At 39.0% G+C, this 16812-nt stretch overlaps 1 protein-coding gene across 6 annotated transcripts in view; it reads right to left on the reverse strand.

Annotated features, from left to right (window-relative positions):
* AMPH (amphiphysin) overlaps positions 1–16812 on the reverse strand; it is a 212523-nt gene that overhangs the window by 89283 nt on the left and 106428 nt on the right. For all 6 annotated transcript variants that reach the window (XM_039524651.1, XM_039524650.1, XM_039524656.1 and 3 more), the window contains one exon: positions 5154–5208. In XM_039524651.1, the coding sequence (XP_039380585.1) occupies positions 5154–5208 (55 nt within the window). The remainder of the gene's footprint in view (positions 1–5153; positions 5209–16812) is intronic.

Raw genomic sequence — 16812 nt, forward strand, 5'->3', positions numbered from 1 at the left:
CATGTGGCTTCCCATTTGTATGTGCACACAACTGTCTTAGCATGAACTCACAATGTCTAGGGATTATTGATTTGTATTCACATTCAATATTTGTCATATACAGATAATTCTTGTGTGTTATTCAATACTGAAATTAAGAGGATTAGTGACATTCCTAGGCTATGAGCTGTCTCTCTCGCTCTCTCTCAACTGCTGTCACTGAGAAAGATAAATTACTTTTTAAAAGCTATTTAAGTTCTGAGGAATGGTAAAATAATTTGTACCAATGATGAGCGGTTCGCAATTCATATTTAATATCAATTGTTTGAATTGGTATTGCTTGTTCTTGGTAATTGGATCACTTACTATTTAATCACTATAAATGATTAAATAATTGAGTTACTTAGTAAAATAATCCAGTTATTGAGGGTTATATCTTTCCCCTGAGAGCCTCGCATGGTTGAAATCTACTCCCTCTTTCCATGTAGAAGAGCCACCTTCCCTGAATCTTGCAAGGGCTCTTAGCAAGATTAGGGATCCACACATGCAGAAGAACAAGCCTGAAGGCAGCAGGGCAGGCATTGGAGGGAACAAGTCTGCCCCTACCTACTCTAGGAGTAATTTGCTTTAAACATTATAAAGCATGAAGAAGCGGAGACCTTCCAAGATGTGATGCTCCCACGGATGGGTGTTTCCAGAGGCAGCAGGGTATCATAATGGCACAGCATCCATGAAATCAGGCTGCCAGGGAGCCCAAAGCCAGCAGAGAGCCATGGATAGGGTTCAGAGGAAAAGGGTTGCTATGTGTTGGGCCCTGAACTCCAGTTGCTCCCTTGTGATCTACACATTCTGGGGCTGACCTCCTTGTGTTCCAAATGGAGAGCCCTGCTCAATCTATGAGAAATTTCTGCACCTGTGGCTTGAGCTGAGCAATCTGTCCTGGCTCCTAGTATTTTATTACTCGAGTGGGGAGGGATCTTTTCCAAGTGAGGTTCTCAGAGGAATTAACAGGGTTCTTTAGTAAATCTTATCCAAAAGACAAACTCTAAGAAATGAAATGACTAACTTGAAGTAATTTATGTCGATGTATGATAGGAGCTCATATGTCAGCCACAGAATGTGAGAGCTTTCCTACAGCTCTTCTGAAGACCAGCTGTGATTTCCACGTCATATCAAATGATCAAAGAAAGACAGGGCTTGACCCCATCACTTTGCATCCACAAATAACTGCAGGTAAACATCTACATGCCTTTGTGTACCTTGCAAATAACTTAGGGGTGCAAAAAGGGAGGTTGATTTAGGATTTATTTAAAATTCAGGACCATTAAACACAACATTGATTAGAGCCAACTACAACTCTCTCTGGCTTTTGAAGAGCTCAGAGATAAAAATCCCAGAGAGCCCTGAAGGCACGTGATACTAGAGAGGTTTGAGGGAAGGAAGGACCCCAGCCATCAGATGAAAACTATAGTAATCAGGGAAATTTTATCCACTCCCTTAATCCTCTACTCTATGACAGTACTAATACAGGTTGAATAGATGCAGTGAAATGTAGCCACAATGATACAGAAATGCAGATGAGGTGTAGCATTCTCTTATTAGCATCTCATAAAATCAAATATTCTACACTTATTTAACACAATTACCTTATTCCTTCCAATAGTCACCAGAAAATAGCAAGAGCCATAGAGGGATAAGAAGGGCCTGGATAGGCTAAAGCCAAGAGATTTAGGAAGCACCACAGAGCCCAGGGAGGAGCATGAATGCTGTAGAAACTCTTTTCTTTTAGGAATGTGCATTATTAAAATTCAGAAATGATCTTTTTCTTTACATTAAAATGAATTAACAAAAAATGGTCAAAGAAGGGTCATTTGACTACATATTGTTTGAAGGATGCAATGATCTGCTACGGCTTTTCCACATTTAACTTCTAGAATCCTATGATTCTAATGTTATGGAGTAAAATTAAGTTCATACCATGGCAGCTTTCTGCCAAATAAGAGAGAAAATCCTTTTAATTAGAGCTTAAATGTTTCCGTTTGTCCACCTCCTCAGACTCAGATGCTGTTCTGCTGTACTTATATCTTTGAAAATAGCTACCAGTGTAATCTGTTCTGATAAGGGTATCAGCCGTCTCATCAAAAATGTATCCATAATTAAAGAGCAGCAATTGATGCAGGCTCTGTAATTCTGCTCAGAATTTCAAATTTCTGTTTCTGCCTACCACATCAACTAACAGTATTTCTGGACTGTAGAAACACGTCTAAATATGACTAATTATTAATTATTTATTGCTATTACTGTAGTACCTAGGAACCTCAGTCATGGACCAAAATCCCACTGTGCTAGGCACTGTGCAAGCACAGAACAAAAAGACAGCCCCTTCTCCAAATATACTAAGTCACTGTATACATTCTCTCTGTTAATATGGTTAGAAAGTGCTGACTCATCTCCTGTGTATAAGTCCCTATACTAAAAGATAGCATAATTATTTGTTGTTATTATTATTTATTTGTTGAACTCCAACAATGTGTCAGCACAGTAAAATACACAAAATGAAGCTCTTCAAGGCAGGGCCTGTCTAACAATTCAAGAACAGTTGTTGTACTATTCAGTAAGTGCAATTGTGATAAAGTAGCAGAATTTCCATATATGCCTCAAATGTCAGCGTTACAAGATAATATTATCATTTTACAGTGAAGGCACTGACCAGTTCAAGAACTATACACTGATCTATTATTTGCTTTGCAGTGAACACTCTCAACTCGTACTTGTGTGGGCTGGAATGTTGCAGTTTCAACTAATGCAAATTTTGACATTAGGTTGAAGAATGTTCAGCAGTTTCCTCATCACTGATGTGACTGGACAATCTTCTGCTGCTTTTTCTAGGAGCTCATCTAAATCTTTCGGCACAGCTACAAGCACAGGGCAACACAGAGCACTACAGCCCTCGGAGAAGTACCAGGGCACAGGTGTGTCTCTGAAGTACAATTCCTCTGGCACTCCCTGTTCTCTGCGGATGGGGGAGAATACTGCATCGGGTAGGGGGGAGGAGGAGGGAGATGAAGGGAGGGGATTACTCCTGACTGACTACACCTTGTGCTCAGTTGCTCACTTTTGGGTGAGCAGTCCCTGTTCCCCACCCACACCCAGAACAAGCTCCACATAAGTGCTGTATGGCCAGGGGAAAAGGGATTATTCCCCTTTATTGCCTGTGTGGCCATGCAGAACCGAGGCACAATTTAGTACAGTGTAAATATGGGGTGTTGTTACCTTCATGAAATAATATGTTTTATTGTTTGCATAATCTTAGCATAGTACATTTACAGCAATTCCTCATTACATATTCAATATCACTGCCCCTTGTGTGACATTTTTAACAAGAGCTGCTATATGTCTGCCTTGGCAAAATAGATCATTTTGTGCTAAATATGATTCCCAACAAGGATGCCATTTGCTGCTAGTTGTGATTATGTTACTTTTCTTGAGATGATCACTGGGAAGGTAATGATCCACCAAACTCATTTCATTCATCATATTAGTAATAAACTGAGTTCAAGAGATTTTCAAATTTAGACGACAAGCAACATTACGAGAAACATTCAAACAGACCAGCATTACTGATAAAGCGAATCAAGAACTTTCACATAAAGTTAAAGTAAATTCAGTGCAAAGGGTAGTCTTCATTAAATAATGAAGTAAATAAAGGCTGTTAAGGGGCAAAACATTAAAAAATAAATAGAGGTGAAGAGGAGGATTGTTGTCACCAGCACAGACATCAAAGCACCGTGAAAATAATCAGCCTACATTGAGGAAAAATGATCTGGCTAACAAGCAGCCACATCATAATTTCTTTCACTAAATATATGGCTGGTAATGCTAGGGGTCTGAGTAATGATGACACAATACTAGCACCAAGCAGTGCCAAAAAAAAAAAAAAAATAAAAAGGAATTCATATTCCTTCCAACTGTAAAATAGTTTGTTCTGATCTAGATACCAAGGAATGTCACATGCCTGTTATATGACTTTTTTGAACAATGCCTTGCACAATTAGACAAACAATAAATGGTAAACAACTTGAGCCATTCTTTTTACTCCCGTATTGTGATTCTCATCAACAAGAATTTCCTAGAATATCCATGTCCTCTGAAACTTTGCTATGACTTGCAGTAACTGCAACAAGAAATCCTTCGAGCACTGTTGTTAGCTGGTCCATGTTAAAGCATCTTGGGGATGGGGCCGGATAAAGAATCAGGAAAACATTATCATCTCTCTAATGGCCTCCTCCTTTTGCTATCCCCAGAGCATCAGACCCCAAATACCTTCAAAGGTTTTATAGAAGAGGCAATTACAAAAGAGAAACCTATCTGCAGGGAGTAACTGTGTTCAATGGGTTGGATTTACATGTCCACTAGGATTTAAACAACTCTGCTTTATCCCTGATGTTTGGCTGATGTGCAGTGAACTTCTGTGGAGAGCATAGAAAACAACTCAGGTCCAGGTGTGATCCCAAAAGAAGAAATTATTTTTTCTTTGGTAGATGAAAGGTAATATATTATGGACCCAACAGTCAGAAAGGTGTGATAAACCTCATGCAAAGACTTAGAGCCTGAGTCAGACTGACCAGGAGTGAGAGGAAGTGATCCACTGCCTGAGCAGAAATGTCTTCAGGGATTATGGCTGAAGAGGTCAAGTGCAGCATGCACAACTGGTAGCATGATCACCAGTGGCCTGTATTGGGGCATAATATTTTCTGGACACTATCAGTTGTGAAGTGAACAACAGAATGCAAGCTCTGGTTTTTGCTTGTTCTGCGTGCTCAAATGGGAGTTTGTGCACATGAAATATATCACTTATCTGCATAAGTTCTGCATAAGGAATAGCATGCAAAAATATGTGTGCAAGGCTTCACGCATGTAAAGAGGGGCCACACATTTTGAAATTCAGAGCTTAGATCACAGTGCCAATGCAAGATACCAAATCAGAAATGAGGCACCATGATGAGAAAAATGATCTCTCTCACTTGACCATTTCTGTTGGGCAAGCCACACAACTATACTCTGATTCCCCATTGTGTATTTAAAATTATTTCAAAACAGCCAATTTGTTTGGGCATCTTTTTACAAAAACTGTTAAAAAATAAATACAAATATTAAGCCTCATAAAAAGTTACCTTTGATGGCAGCTAAATATCCGCGTAGCTCTCTCTGGAGCCTGGAACCTTCCGCCTGAAAAAAAGAAAGACATGAAAATAGAGGTTGTATATCTAGAATGTAGCTGAGCAAAATCCACATACCTCCAGAATGGGCATTTTCCACCAGTGTCTCATGTGCTTTAAAATACATCCATATAACAGATATTTAAAATAACTGAAAGTGCCTCTAAAGCTTAATTAGCAATAAAAACCAATTTCAGAAAATATCCATCAGATCATGCCACATTATGACTCATTCTAAACATTACATACACCCTCTTTGTGCATGTGTGTACATGTACAAACACAGATACACACATGCAGATGTTGGCTCGTATAAATCTTATGCACCACTTAAACTATCATTTGAGGTTTTAGTTGGAGGAACAGTCCTTGTGCTGGCCCTCCACACAGAGAAGAATTCCAGTTAGCAAGAGGGTCATGTATTTCATAGCCAAGGTCTGGTCGACATGTATGATATCCTATCTTTTCCCTAACAATGATGAACATGTAATTAATTAAAATCCAGAATCTACCTGCTATTGAAGTCAATGGAACTACGCCAATTTATATAGTTGAAGATCTGGCCCCAATTGTAAATCTCATAATAATTTGGCAAAGGGATTTCAAAAATAATTTAGAAGTTTTTTTACTGGCTATTGTAAAAAATAAAGTCATTTTACCCTTTAAATTATTTCTAAAGGTCTTCTCAATCCTTATTGCACTATTAGCAATTTTTCAGAAAATTGCTGCCATAATGGCACTAAATAACCACTGAAATGTTACTGGAAACTTAATATTGTTCCAAAAGGATAAAGTACTCCTAAGAAAAATACTTCGGCAATAAAATCCTACAGTCTGCTCTGAAATCTTAACTGTTTCCTTTGCAAGTACATCAAGGGGAGCTTTTTTTTATCTATTATCAATATCCTTTGAGAATCCCAAAGATCATATGTAAGAATACTGATTGGTGTACTTTAGCTGTGATTGTAACACAGTTCATGCTTCACACTTCAGAGGAGTATTTACAAAAAAGAAAATCTGGTCATATTTTAGTGCCTTTAAGCATACTTTAGATACTAAAAGCTGTTCTTTAGGATACTTTTCATATTCTGCAGAATTAGGTACACCTTAGATGTATATTACTGCCCAATATCCTTTAAATAGTTCTTTTGAAGATATTGTTTAAGAATATTAGCTTGCTGTCATATTTTCTCATGTATGTCCGAGCTCTGCCTAACTGAAGCATCAGTTGTGTGTTCTGAGCTTTAATCATGTTTTTAATATGAAAGTTAGGCGCCGCTTTTGGGAGCTATCTGAACGTTCTGGGGGGTGGTGGATCTCAGCTGGTGTACACTAAAAAATCAGTGGAGCTATGACACTTCACACCCGTTGAGGATCTGCCCTTACGTGCCTAAAGTGCTCAGGTAAGGGGCGCATAAATGGCTGGGATAAGTATCTCTTGTGATTTTGTCAGATTAGATAAATACACAATTTAAATGGTTTAATACAAATTATCCTCACTGAAAAAGGTACTTTTGAAATGAATGTACTGTTGGAGTGCGAGCTATGTAGATTAAAGTTGTTTGTTTTCTGCAGAATCGGACACTATGGGTGGCTGCAAAAGCACAATTTTCCATGCTGCCTGTAGACTGAAACTGGTGGGGAAGTTGTCATCACAGTATCAAGGAGGAGTAGGAACTATAGGCCACTCTACTTACCTGACCCAGGGAGAGGAGGGGAGTTTCTCCTCTGCTTTTAGCAGAGAAAGAGGAGCTGTGCGCTCCCTCTGATTTCACCCCACCACCAACCTGTCTGGTGAGAGGAGAATTCAGGTCCCATTCATGGTTTCTTTGCTGAGACAGTTAATATGGGTTCTAGTCCAATTGTAATGGTGGGATTTTGGATGTAGACACACTTCTACTATGAACTAGATTAAATCCCCCGTCTCGTATCGCAAACAGACGGTTAGATTGTAAAGACTTTCGGTCGTTCATTAACTTGATGGATTTGACTCAGTGACAAAAAACTGGAAGGTTCCATAGCCTGTTACCAATCCTCTGAGCTATCCAGGTCCCATTTTAAGTACAATGTCTATGTACTGTTCAGAGGTAAATGACAGAATTGTATATGATATACTACCACAGTTGTAGAATAACAAGCACGCAACAAAAGATGCGGTAGTGACACAAGTTATTCAGGAAATAGTTTCCAATTCCACATACTATTTTAGGGTAACATCACAAAAACTATGTAATATTTTATGGCCAGTCAGTAAATGTCATGAGTTGCCAATGACCACTAGACATACAGACATATGAAAAAAAAGTCATATTTGATCATATCGACTGTTAGCATTATCCTTCTGTATGAACAGTCAGAACTTAAAAGGTGCAGCTCTCTCAATCTATGCTATTTTAGGGCTCAAGTCACTGACGTATCTAAGCAACACAGAACTCCACCAGCAAATATTCTATGAGACACAGCCAGTTCCAACTTTCATTAACATCAATAGCAAAAGGCCCACAGACTTCAATGACAGGAGAATTAGGCCTTACTAGACAAAAAGGCAAATTTGCTTCAGAAATCCTCTGCCCTGTCAGTTTTACATTGTAGCTATTGGTGAAGATATTTGATCAGCTAACAAACTGTTTTTTCACATAGTGAAATCAATGCACTCCTCTCTTGTCCCCACTATCTTGCACCCTCTGTCCTGTGAGCAATAAGAACAAAGAGAAATGCTTTGGCATTTTGTTTTTCAATTTTAACCACATCTCATATTTTTCCCCTCTGTTCTTTGAATGCTCCCATAGTCTTGTCTTTTCTATTTTTCCAGGTTACGCTTATGGTGCTAGAAGCCATGGAACACTTCAACACCTCACATCAGACATGAAACTGAAATTTAAACCATGCATTTAAGGATGAAGTCTAGTGAAAGAAAAATACAACTATAGTGAAAGAAAAAAAAACCCACTAAATGTATTGCTGTAATGAATGTGCTACGATGGATATATGCAGAGGATTCCCCTTCCTTTCTGAGCCATCACACTAAAGCATTTGCTAGCTCTGAAATCATTGTTGCATGAATTTGCATTAAGACAATCAGTCTATCAACTTTGTTAATTGAGATGTAGCTTCCGGAAGGAAAATAACTGCCATGTACCAGTCTGCTGCTGTACTCATCCGTAAAGAGTGCACCTAAAAGAGACTTTAAAAACAAATCATGTCTTATTTTTTTGCAGACACTGATATCTATTTTATAATTGTATACAATAAAAACATTACAGCAAACAGAATAAGAGTTTTATAATACATAAAAACAGACAAAGAAAAAAAACTCAAAAAGGATAGCAGAATCCTCACAATCCAGTTGTTTGATGTCAATCAGATTAGGCCACACATTGTCAAAGTTAATATATGTGTTCAGAATAATCTCATAGGCGATCTCATTAGATTGCACATACTAGTGATATGGGATGCTCCACATCCAAAATAATACCATTTGACCTATCCCTTACTAAAAAACAACACAAAACTCTACTGTGACGTCCAAAACAATAACTTACAATGGTGTTTTGGACAATTATTGTATGCAAATCCTTGGTCTTGGGGTCACAAATCACTCTCTTCTTCTCTTTTATTCACCAACCCTGGTGTCCTATTTTATAAGCAGCAATATCCTGTGGTCAACAAAGGCATGAGCACCTTGGGGCAGGAGTCAAGCACAGACAACATGTTGAGGGAGCCCAGGAAAATCCTTGACTTTAAGGAGCCCCTAACCCTCCATAGCCATGGGGCTCCATGGTCCCTTAAACCAGTAATGAGCCCTTTTAATGAAAAATATAAATATGGTACAGAAGGTAGGCATATTAGAATCACAGATTAAAACACTAAGGGGCAAATTCAGTCACGAGGGACAAAATTGGTGTAAGACTCTGGAAACTTTTCTAGATGTGGAGGAAGAAAAATTAGAAGTGGAGCTGCAACTGGAAGGTTCTGCCATCAGACACATTAGAAATGTCGTTTCCCCCCCATTTGGAATGTGAATGTCACCGCTTCGTGAATTTAGGAAAATTCCTTAGTATCAGCTTATGGAACTGTTACAAAGCATCATTGTTTCACACTTTCTTTGAACAAGAAAGATAGGGACATGATTTTCTTAATCATTTCATTTACAAGACGCAGCTACAATGCAATTTATGCAGCGAGGCTGAAAGTATCACATACTTGATATCTGAAAGAAATAAATCACCTGAACTTAATGAAAGTCAAGAGCATTGTCTACCACCTGATTGCCACAGGTGCAGATTACTTGTTAAACTGTGAGGCAGAATTACAAAAGGGTTAATCATTTATCTAAGCCTAACAGAACATTGTCATTTTATAACTAAATATGTCTGGTACTACAGTTCAAATTAAAGCATTGCCTTTATCAGTCAGCTGACATGCTTTATTGAAATATGCAGTTATTAGTCTTAGCAAAAAAAAAACTAGGCTGTCATCAAGGGCTTCAATTTGCATACATTTTAGATGGGGACTGACATTCTTTAGAGACATCAAAGTATGAATTTAAAGAACTGTTAACACCATGGAAAGCTTGAAAAATATGAAGGACCAAATCCTACCCATTGGTATGCATGGTAACTCAATGGGAGGTATATGTGCATATCAAATGGCAAAAATTTACACCAATCCTGTTTTTAACATCATTTTCTATCTCTATCTATCTAGGCTTGTGTATGGTTCCCATCACTGTGGTACCTGACTGCCTCCTCAAATTAGGAAGTGCATTCAATGATATATTCTTCCGTCTTTTTCCACTAGCCAGCAGAGACTGGATTCTTTTATTTTTCTTTGGTGATGTTACTGTGAGAAGTCTAGGTTGAAAGAGGTAGGGTTTGAATGATAGAATCAGAGAGTTTAAGGCCAGAAAGGACCACCAGATGATCCAGTATGACCTTCTGTGTATCACAGACCTCCGACACCATCCAGCATCTGCACACTGAACCCATCAACTGAAATTAGAGCATTGGGAGATGAAGTTATTGTGTGCCACAAGCACACCAAAGCCCAAGCCCCACAATGGCAGGCAAATGATTAAGTGAGAGATATCCAGGTGATCCTGGCAAGCAACCTGCGCCCCAGGCTGGAGACAAAGGAGAAAACCTGGCAAAGTCACTGCCAGTCTGACATAGGGGAAAATTCCCTCCTGATCCCACATATGGCAATCAGTTAGACCCTGAGCAGGTGATCAAGAACTAGCCAGGCGAGCAATTGAGAGAGAGAATTCTCAGTACCACCTCAGAGTGCCAACTCACCCTGTCCAGTGTCCCATCTCCAGTTTGGCCATTTCTGATGCTTCAGAGGAAGACCAAAAAAAACAAAAAACAACAACAACCCACAACAGAACCCACAACAACAACAACCCACAACAAAATATTATAGGGGGGGGAAGTACAAGATTTTAGAAACATAAGATATAAACTAGAAGGGACCTTCCAGGGCTGCTGAACTCAGCCCTCCCTCCCCCCAGACACATTTGTCAAGCTCTCTCTTAAAACTAATTGTTTGTCCCCACAACTCTTACTAGGAGGCTGTTCCAGAACCTCACTCCTCTGATGATTGGAAACCTTCCTTTATTTATGGTCAGTTTGTATCCATTTGCTCTTGTGCCAACATCATCTTATAGCTTAAATAGCTCTTCTTCCTTCTTGGTATTTACCCCCTCCCCCCCGATGTATACACAGAGATCAATCATAGCCCCACTCAGCCTTGATTTTACTAGACTAAATAAAGCGAACTCTTTTAGTCTCCTCTCATAAAATAGGCTCTCCATTCCCCTAATAATCCTAGTAGATCTTCTTTGTACCTGTTCCACTTTGACTTCATCTTTCTTGAACATGGGTGATTGTACACAGTATTCCAAATGAGATCTTACCAGTACCTCATTCAATGGCATTGATACTTCTCTATCTGAACTGGAAATACCTCACACAATCCATCCCAGGATCACATTTGCCTTTTTGGTAACCACATCATATTAGTGAGTCATAGTGATCCTGTGATCAACCAACATACCCAGATCTCTTTCCTCCTCGGTTGATTTCAACTCACAAGTTCCCAGCTCATAGCAGACATTTTTATTATTAAACATAATGCATGACCTTGCACTTTGTACTATTAAAATTCATCCTATGTCTGTTTCTCCAGATGGCAAAACTATCCAGATCTTACTGTACAATATTCCGATCCTCCTCTCTATTGACGATGCCCCTCAACTTAGTATGATCAGCAAATTTCATCAGTGCACTCCTATTTCTTTTGCCAATGTCATTAATAAAAATATTTAATAAGTCCCAAGACCGATCCTTGAGGAACTCCACTAGTAACCTCCCTCCAGTATGCACATCACAACCTTTCAGCACAATCCACATTGCTGATATACAAGAGTGCCCTGCTACCTATACTTCTCTCTCGAGCAATACATACCCGTCAATACCTGTATTCCAGTCATGACTGTTATTCCACCATGTTTCTGTAATCCCTGTCTTAATGAGGAGAGAAGACACCCTCAGTAGAAGATGATCTTATAATAGTGCTCAGTTCTTCTAAGCATTACCTTCTCTCCCCCAATATCACCTCAGACTTTCCAGTTTTGATTTTTGTAAAACAAACCTACACGCAAAGTCTAATATTAAAGACATGTGCCATTCACATTGCTTGCACTTCCCTTATCCATTATATCCCACTAATTAATTATCTCATAAGAGTCTTATTTCTTTATTATATATGAATGGGAAAAGTATGGTGCTTTACATCTGTGATTAGTGTAATGAAAGAAGTGGCAAATTCAGGCATCTAGAGGACGGGATGAGCTGATACAGTGAGAGCCTTTGTTAAAACACAAATATCTGGGATAATTAACCAAAGTTTAAAAAAAATAAAATAAAATCCTCCTCTTGACAATGTAGAAAAGGCACAAATGCACTAGTAGATCTTAGATTATGAAACAGGTTTTCCTTGATTTGTCCTGATAGAAGTTAACCACAAAAGTCAATTTTTTCACATCTTATGTTTACTGCTTACTATATACTGTTCCATTCAGGATATTCTACCCATGGTATTTTTTGGTCTCTAACGTCTGTATCTTTTTCCTGTTTTCTAATGGAGATAACTAGAGGTCTGAGCCTGCATTATTTATATACCTCAATCTTATACTGGAGTCAAAGAAAATGTTGGGTATGTGAGGAATGCAGGATCAGACTCTAAAGTGTGTGGCTGAATATAATCTATATCTACATGCCGTGCTATATAGATCTATACTTCCTATAACTGTACTTTGCCTCTGTCTGTATCTATACTTATATCCTACCTCTATCTGTACCAATATGCATTTATGATCTATATCTAAATGCTGTGGGTTAGTGGGTTTCTTAACAAATGTACTTTTTATGCTCATTTGCTTTAATATTTTTTTTTAAATAAAGACTAGTTGGCCCATGTTGGGGGGCAGTGTTAAAACATTCCATATCCACCAAGATAGATCTGCTGGACTGCATCCCCTCCATTTGTCAAAGCCCAGATGTTGATTAAGTCTCGTGTCTCAGTGGGCAGGTACTTGAAGTGTTCTTGAAGTAACATACAACAGTATGTTTGATAAACACTGAATGATAATTTGACTTAAAAAAAATCACAGCAAGGTTTTGTCTTAGAGAAAGCAACTAACAGTCATTAAAAAAGGCTGAGATATAACAGGTAAACACATCCAAGAAGTGTCAAGATGCAATCTAAACTAACCCTAATTTGATTAAGCTTTCTATTTTAGATTTTGTAGGAGTGAACATCTAAAAAGTCCTACCCAAACCCAACCAACTACAGTCTCGCGTGAATTGTGGAATTCATTAGACAGTAGACAGGTATCTCCTGAAAAAGTAAACCTATGAAAGTACAGATTCTCCACTTTCCTGAGATCATGCCTACTTGGAAACTAGTGAGACCGATATGGGATTTAATTGAACACTTGGTCATCTAGTAGTCCTGGTGAAATGCACAAACAGGGTGTGCGTTTTTGAGTTTTCATAGCCTATCAGTGTGCCCATCGTGATCATGCATACATTTTAGGACAAAATGATTCCCAGTGGCAAGCAGGAATGCATTCCTCCTCCTTCCCTGATGACTTGCAGTGTTTATTCCCATCCTCATTGGACTTAGTGGTCAGCATGCATCTCCACTGCTGTGCCACAAGCTTGCTCCAGGGAAGGTGTCTGTTAGCTGAAAAGGGGACTTTCACTGATTACCCGTTTTGAGATTAGGGAAAAATATTCCCCACTGGAGATCAATATTCTTTGGAGAGTCTAGCTTTCTGCAGAGTATCCACTGGGAATCACTTTTGGCATCAACTCTGTTTTAGGAAAGAAGGCTCCTGAAGGGAAATCTGTATTAACAGACAGAGATATGGGAACCCACATGTAAATTACATATTTTTCTCACAAAATACTAAGTGTCAGGAGTTCTCTGCAGTTTTATGCTGAGTTTTTCAAAACTGTAAGGGAATAATACCAGTTAATGGGAATTAGACTTCTAAATCACTCCGGCAGCTTTGAAAAATCTTGTTTTTTGACTGGTCCCTTTTTCCATCCCAAGCCCAAGCACAGGAGTGAGTGTGAAATGGGCTCTACACTCATCATGATGCAGTACAGATTTAAGATCTATAGGTGGGGTGCCCAGGCATTCCAACAAGAAAAAGGCTGCTGGAGAATTTCAGTTCAGATTAATTCCAGGTGACTAGAGTACATGTTGGTGCCTTCCTTCGCCTTCATACCTTTTAGTCTCTGACTGATATTGAGAAAAGGGCCACAAGGACACTTAGTTAGCTACCAAGTGATAGTTTGTTACTGTTCATTATCTTAATAAAAATTGTGGGCTAAGAACCAGATTCACAGCTGGTGTAAATCAGTGTAGCTACATTGATTCTTCATCAGATGAGGATCGGGCCCTAATACTTTCACCAAATGATTTGTTTGAGTGCATTTTCTTACCACAGGGTGGCAGCAGCAACAACAAATGGTAGCATAAAGCACATGAATGGAAACTTGGAGCTAGATCCTCTGCTGATGTAAATCATCGTAGCTCCAGTGTAGTCAATGGCACAACACCGAGTTACACTAACTGAGGATCTAACATTCCCTCCACACACATCGGCCCCCAACCCAAAGAATAGACCAACTAGGGAGTTTTCGGGGATCCCATAATATATACACCAGGCAAGAACAACAACGGCCCCAACCTGTCCCTCATGTGTCTAATGCGAATTTTGTAAATCAACTAAAGGAGCAAGCTTTGCTCAGTGAAGAAAAGCATCTTTATTTTCTCATAATTTTATAAACCAGCAACCGGAACACTAGACATTCTACTTAATTTTCATCCTGGCAACATTTTATTTTCTAACAGTGAGTGGTGGATAGGCTATATTTTATTTACAGCCTAATGAAATACCTGTAACTTCTGCAATGGAAAACAAAACACAGATGGTCTCACATACTGATGGAGCAACTGAGCAATTAAAGATAAAGATGCACAGGAGACATTAAACAGAATATTGATCTGTTATGAATTATAATGCTGGCATTATTCTGATTAAAATACAGTTAGCGACAAGGGAATCGCTGTTTAACTTTGCATAATACTAGTCAGCAAGTAATAAATTCTTTCCATGAGACTGGGATCAGAAAATAAAAATTAAGTGCAAGATGCACTTGCTTGAACAAGAGAGCAGAGAGAAAATTTAGGCCCAAATCCTTCATCATGTTTATTAGTACAAACTCCCATTAGAATCAGTGATATTTTTGCCTGAGAGGGGAACATGCAAGATTTGACACTTGTTATTTTTACTTTAGGCTTGATTAAAAGGCTAGGCATGTTCACAATTAGCTTGTGCAGAAAGGAAGAAATAAAGCTTCAGGAATTGCTATCTTTTAGTATACAGAAAATGTCTGTGTTCTATACGAACCTATTCACAGTACATGAGTTCAGTTTAATAGTGACAACTTCCTTGTGAGATGGGCAGTTTTCTTGTTTGCAAATCAAAATAAAGATAAGATATAAATACGTTTTATGTATTGTTTAAAATCCAAATCTCGTTGCTCTGTGCTAAGAGATCCTGGGTCAGTTCTGGTATCTGGCTTCTTCTGATTCATAGGACTTGGAAAGTATATAAGGGCAGCCTGCTCTGTGCCTGCAAAAAATGAACTGACTCATGTTAGCCTGTAGTGATTCATCTGGCCAATTCAACAGCTGGTTTGATAGGCCCCAAAGAGGCTTCTATTCTGTAGTCCTCAGCTAAGAGGTGGATGGTGGTGGGTAAACCTGAAGGAATTCAGGAATTCTCAGGGATCCTAAATCAAATGAAATTCCTCTGGGGGGGAGGAGGGGAGCTCAGTTCAAAGTGCCTCCAGACACACCATACAGTTTTTTGTTCAGCAACAGCTTTGTTTCATCAAGGTGCATAGGAGGTGACTAAAATTAAGCATGTGGTGATACTCACATGGTTAAGTATCTTGCTGAATCTGAACCTGAAGAAGAGTTCTGTGTAGCTCAAAAGCTTGTCTCTCTCACCAACAGAAGTTGCTCCAATAAAAAGATATTACCTCACCCACCTTGTCTCTCTAATGTCCTGGGACTGACAGAGCTACAACAACACTGCATACAAGAAATGGCCTTGGCTAAAGATTGGATGACCCATATGTAGATTTTGATGAATGTATATATCAATGACAATGAGGCTGCCTAGCAGATCTCAGTACAGGGGAGACAACTTCCTTTCCTGAGTTTGTCAGTGCTCCAAAGGACTGACTTTGATGCTTAATGAAAGGAAAATTATTTCTTCCATCTATTTTGAGAATGAACGCTGTGACAGTTGTGAGAACTGCTTCTCTGAGTTAAAACTAGTATACTGGAAGTCTTCGCTGAGGAGACCCAACTTCAAAAACTCATCTGATTGGAAATAGTAGCTATTGGGACACCTATTTTAATGGGTAGAAAGTATAGTGACACCTCCAGCAGGAGTCTGGGTAGTGCTCTATAGAGCAGAATGAGGTCCCACGGCAGTTTTCTGTGAGCTTGTGAAAAAGGGTTGCTGCCCCAAGGAAACATTTAACAATGGAATTCCTTTTCTTGGGCATGCTGATAACAGAGACTTGGTCTTTTTGCTTGGATATTCTTATATACCCACATTAAAGTCCTCCTGGTGGAACTCAAGGCTACATTTCACTTGTTTACCATGGTAGCTAGATAATGGACTTTGTGCCAACCAACAGAGTAAGTTATAATTTTTTTACTTCCTTTTTGGGTCTGGAAGAGTGAAATCACTTCATTCAAGTATTCCTTTTGAACCTGTCTGGTCCAGGATCAAGAACAGTTTTTTGCAACCATAGACCTCTTCCATGAGACAGAGATTTCAAAAAGTCCATGCTAGGTTCTTCAGCCAGAAAGGCAAACAGTACATCTCTGTTATCTCTTTCCTACTTTTATACTGTCCTGGGGAGCAGTGATAAAGGTGGGGAGGCACAGAGCAAAGACATTGCCCAGTCTTGTGAGAGGTCATTCACTATGCAGGGCACTTTACAGCTGTTTCCAGTTG

The sequence above is a fragment of the Mauremys reevesii genome, linkage group 2, assembly GCF_016161935.1.
Source record: "Mauremys reevesii isolate NIE-2019 linkage group 2, ASM1616193v1, whole genome shotgun sequence".
NCBI classification, from domain to species: Eukaryota; Metazoa; Chordata; order Testudines; family Geoemydidae; genus Mauremys; species Mauremys reevesii.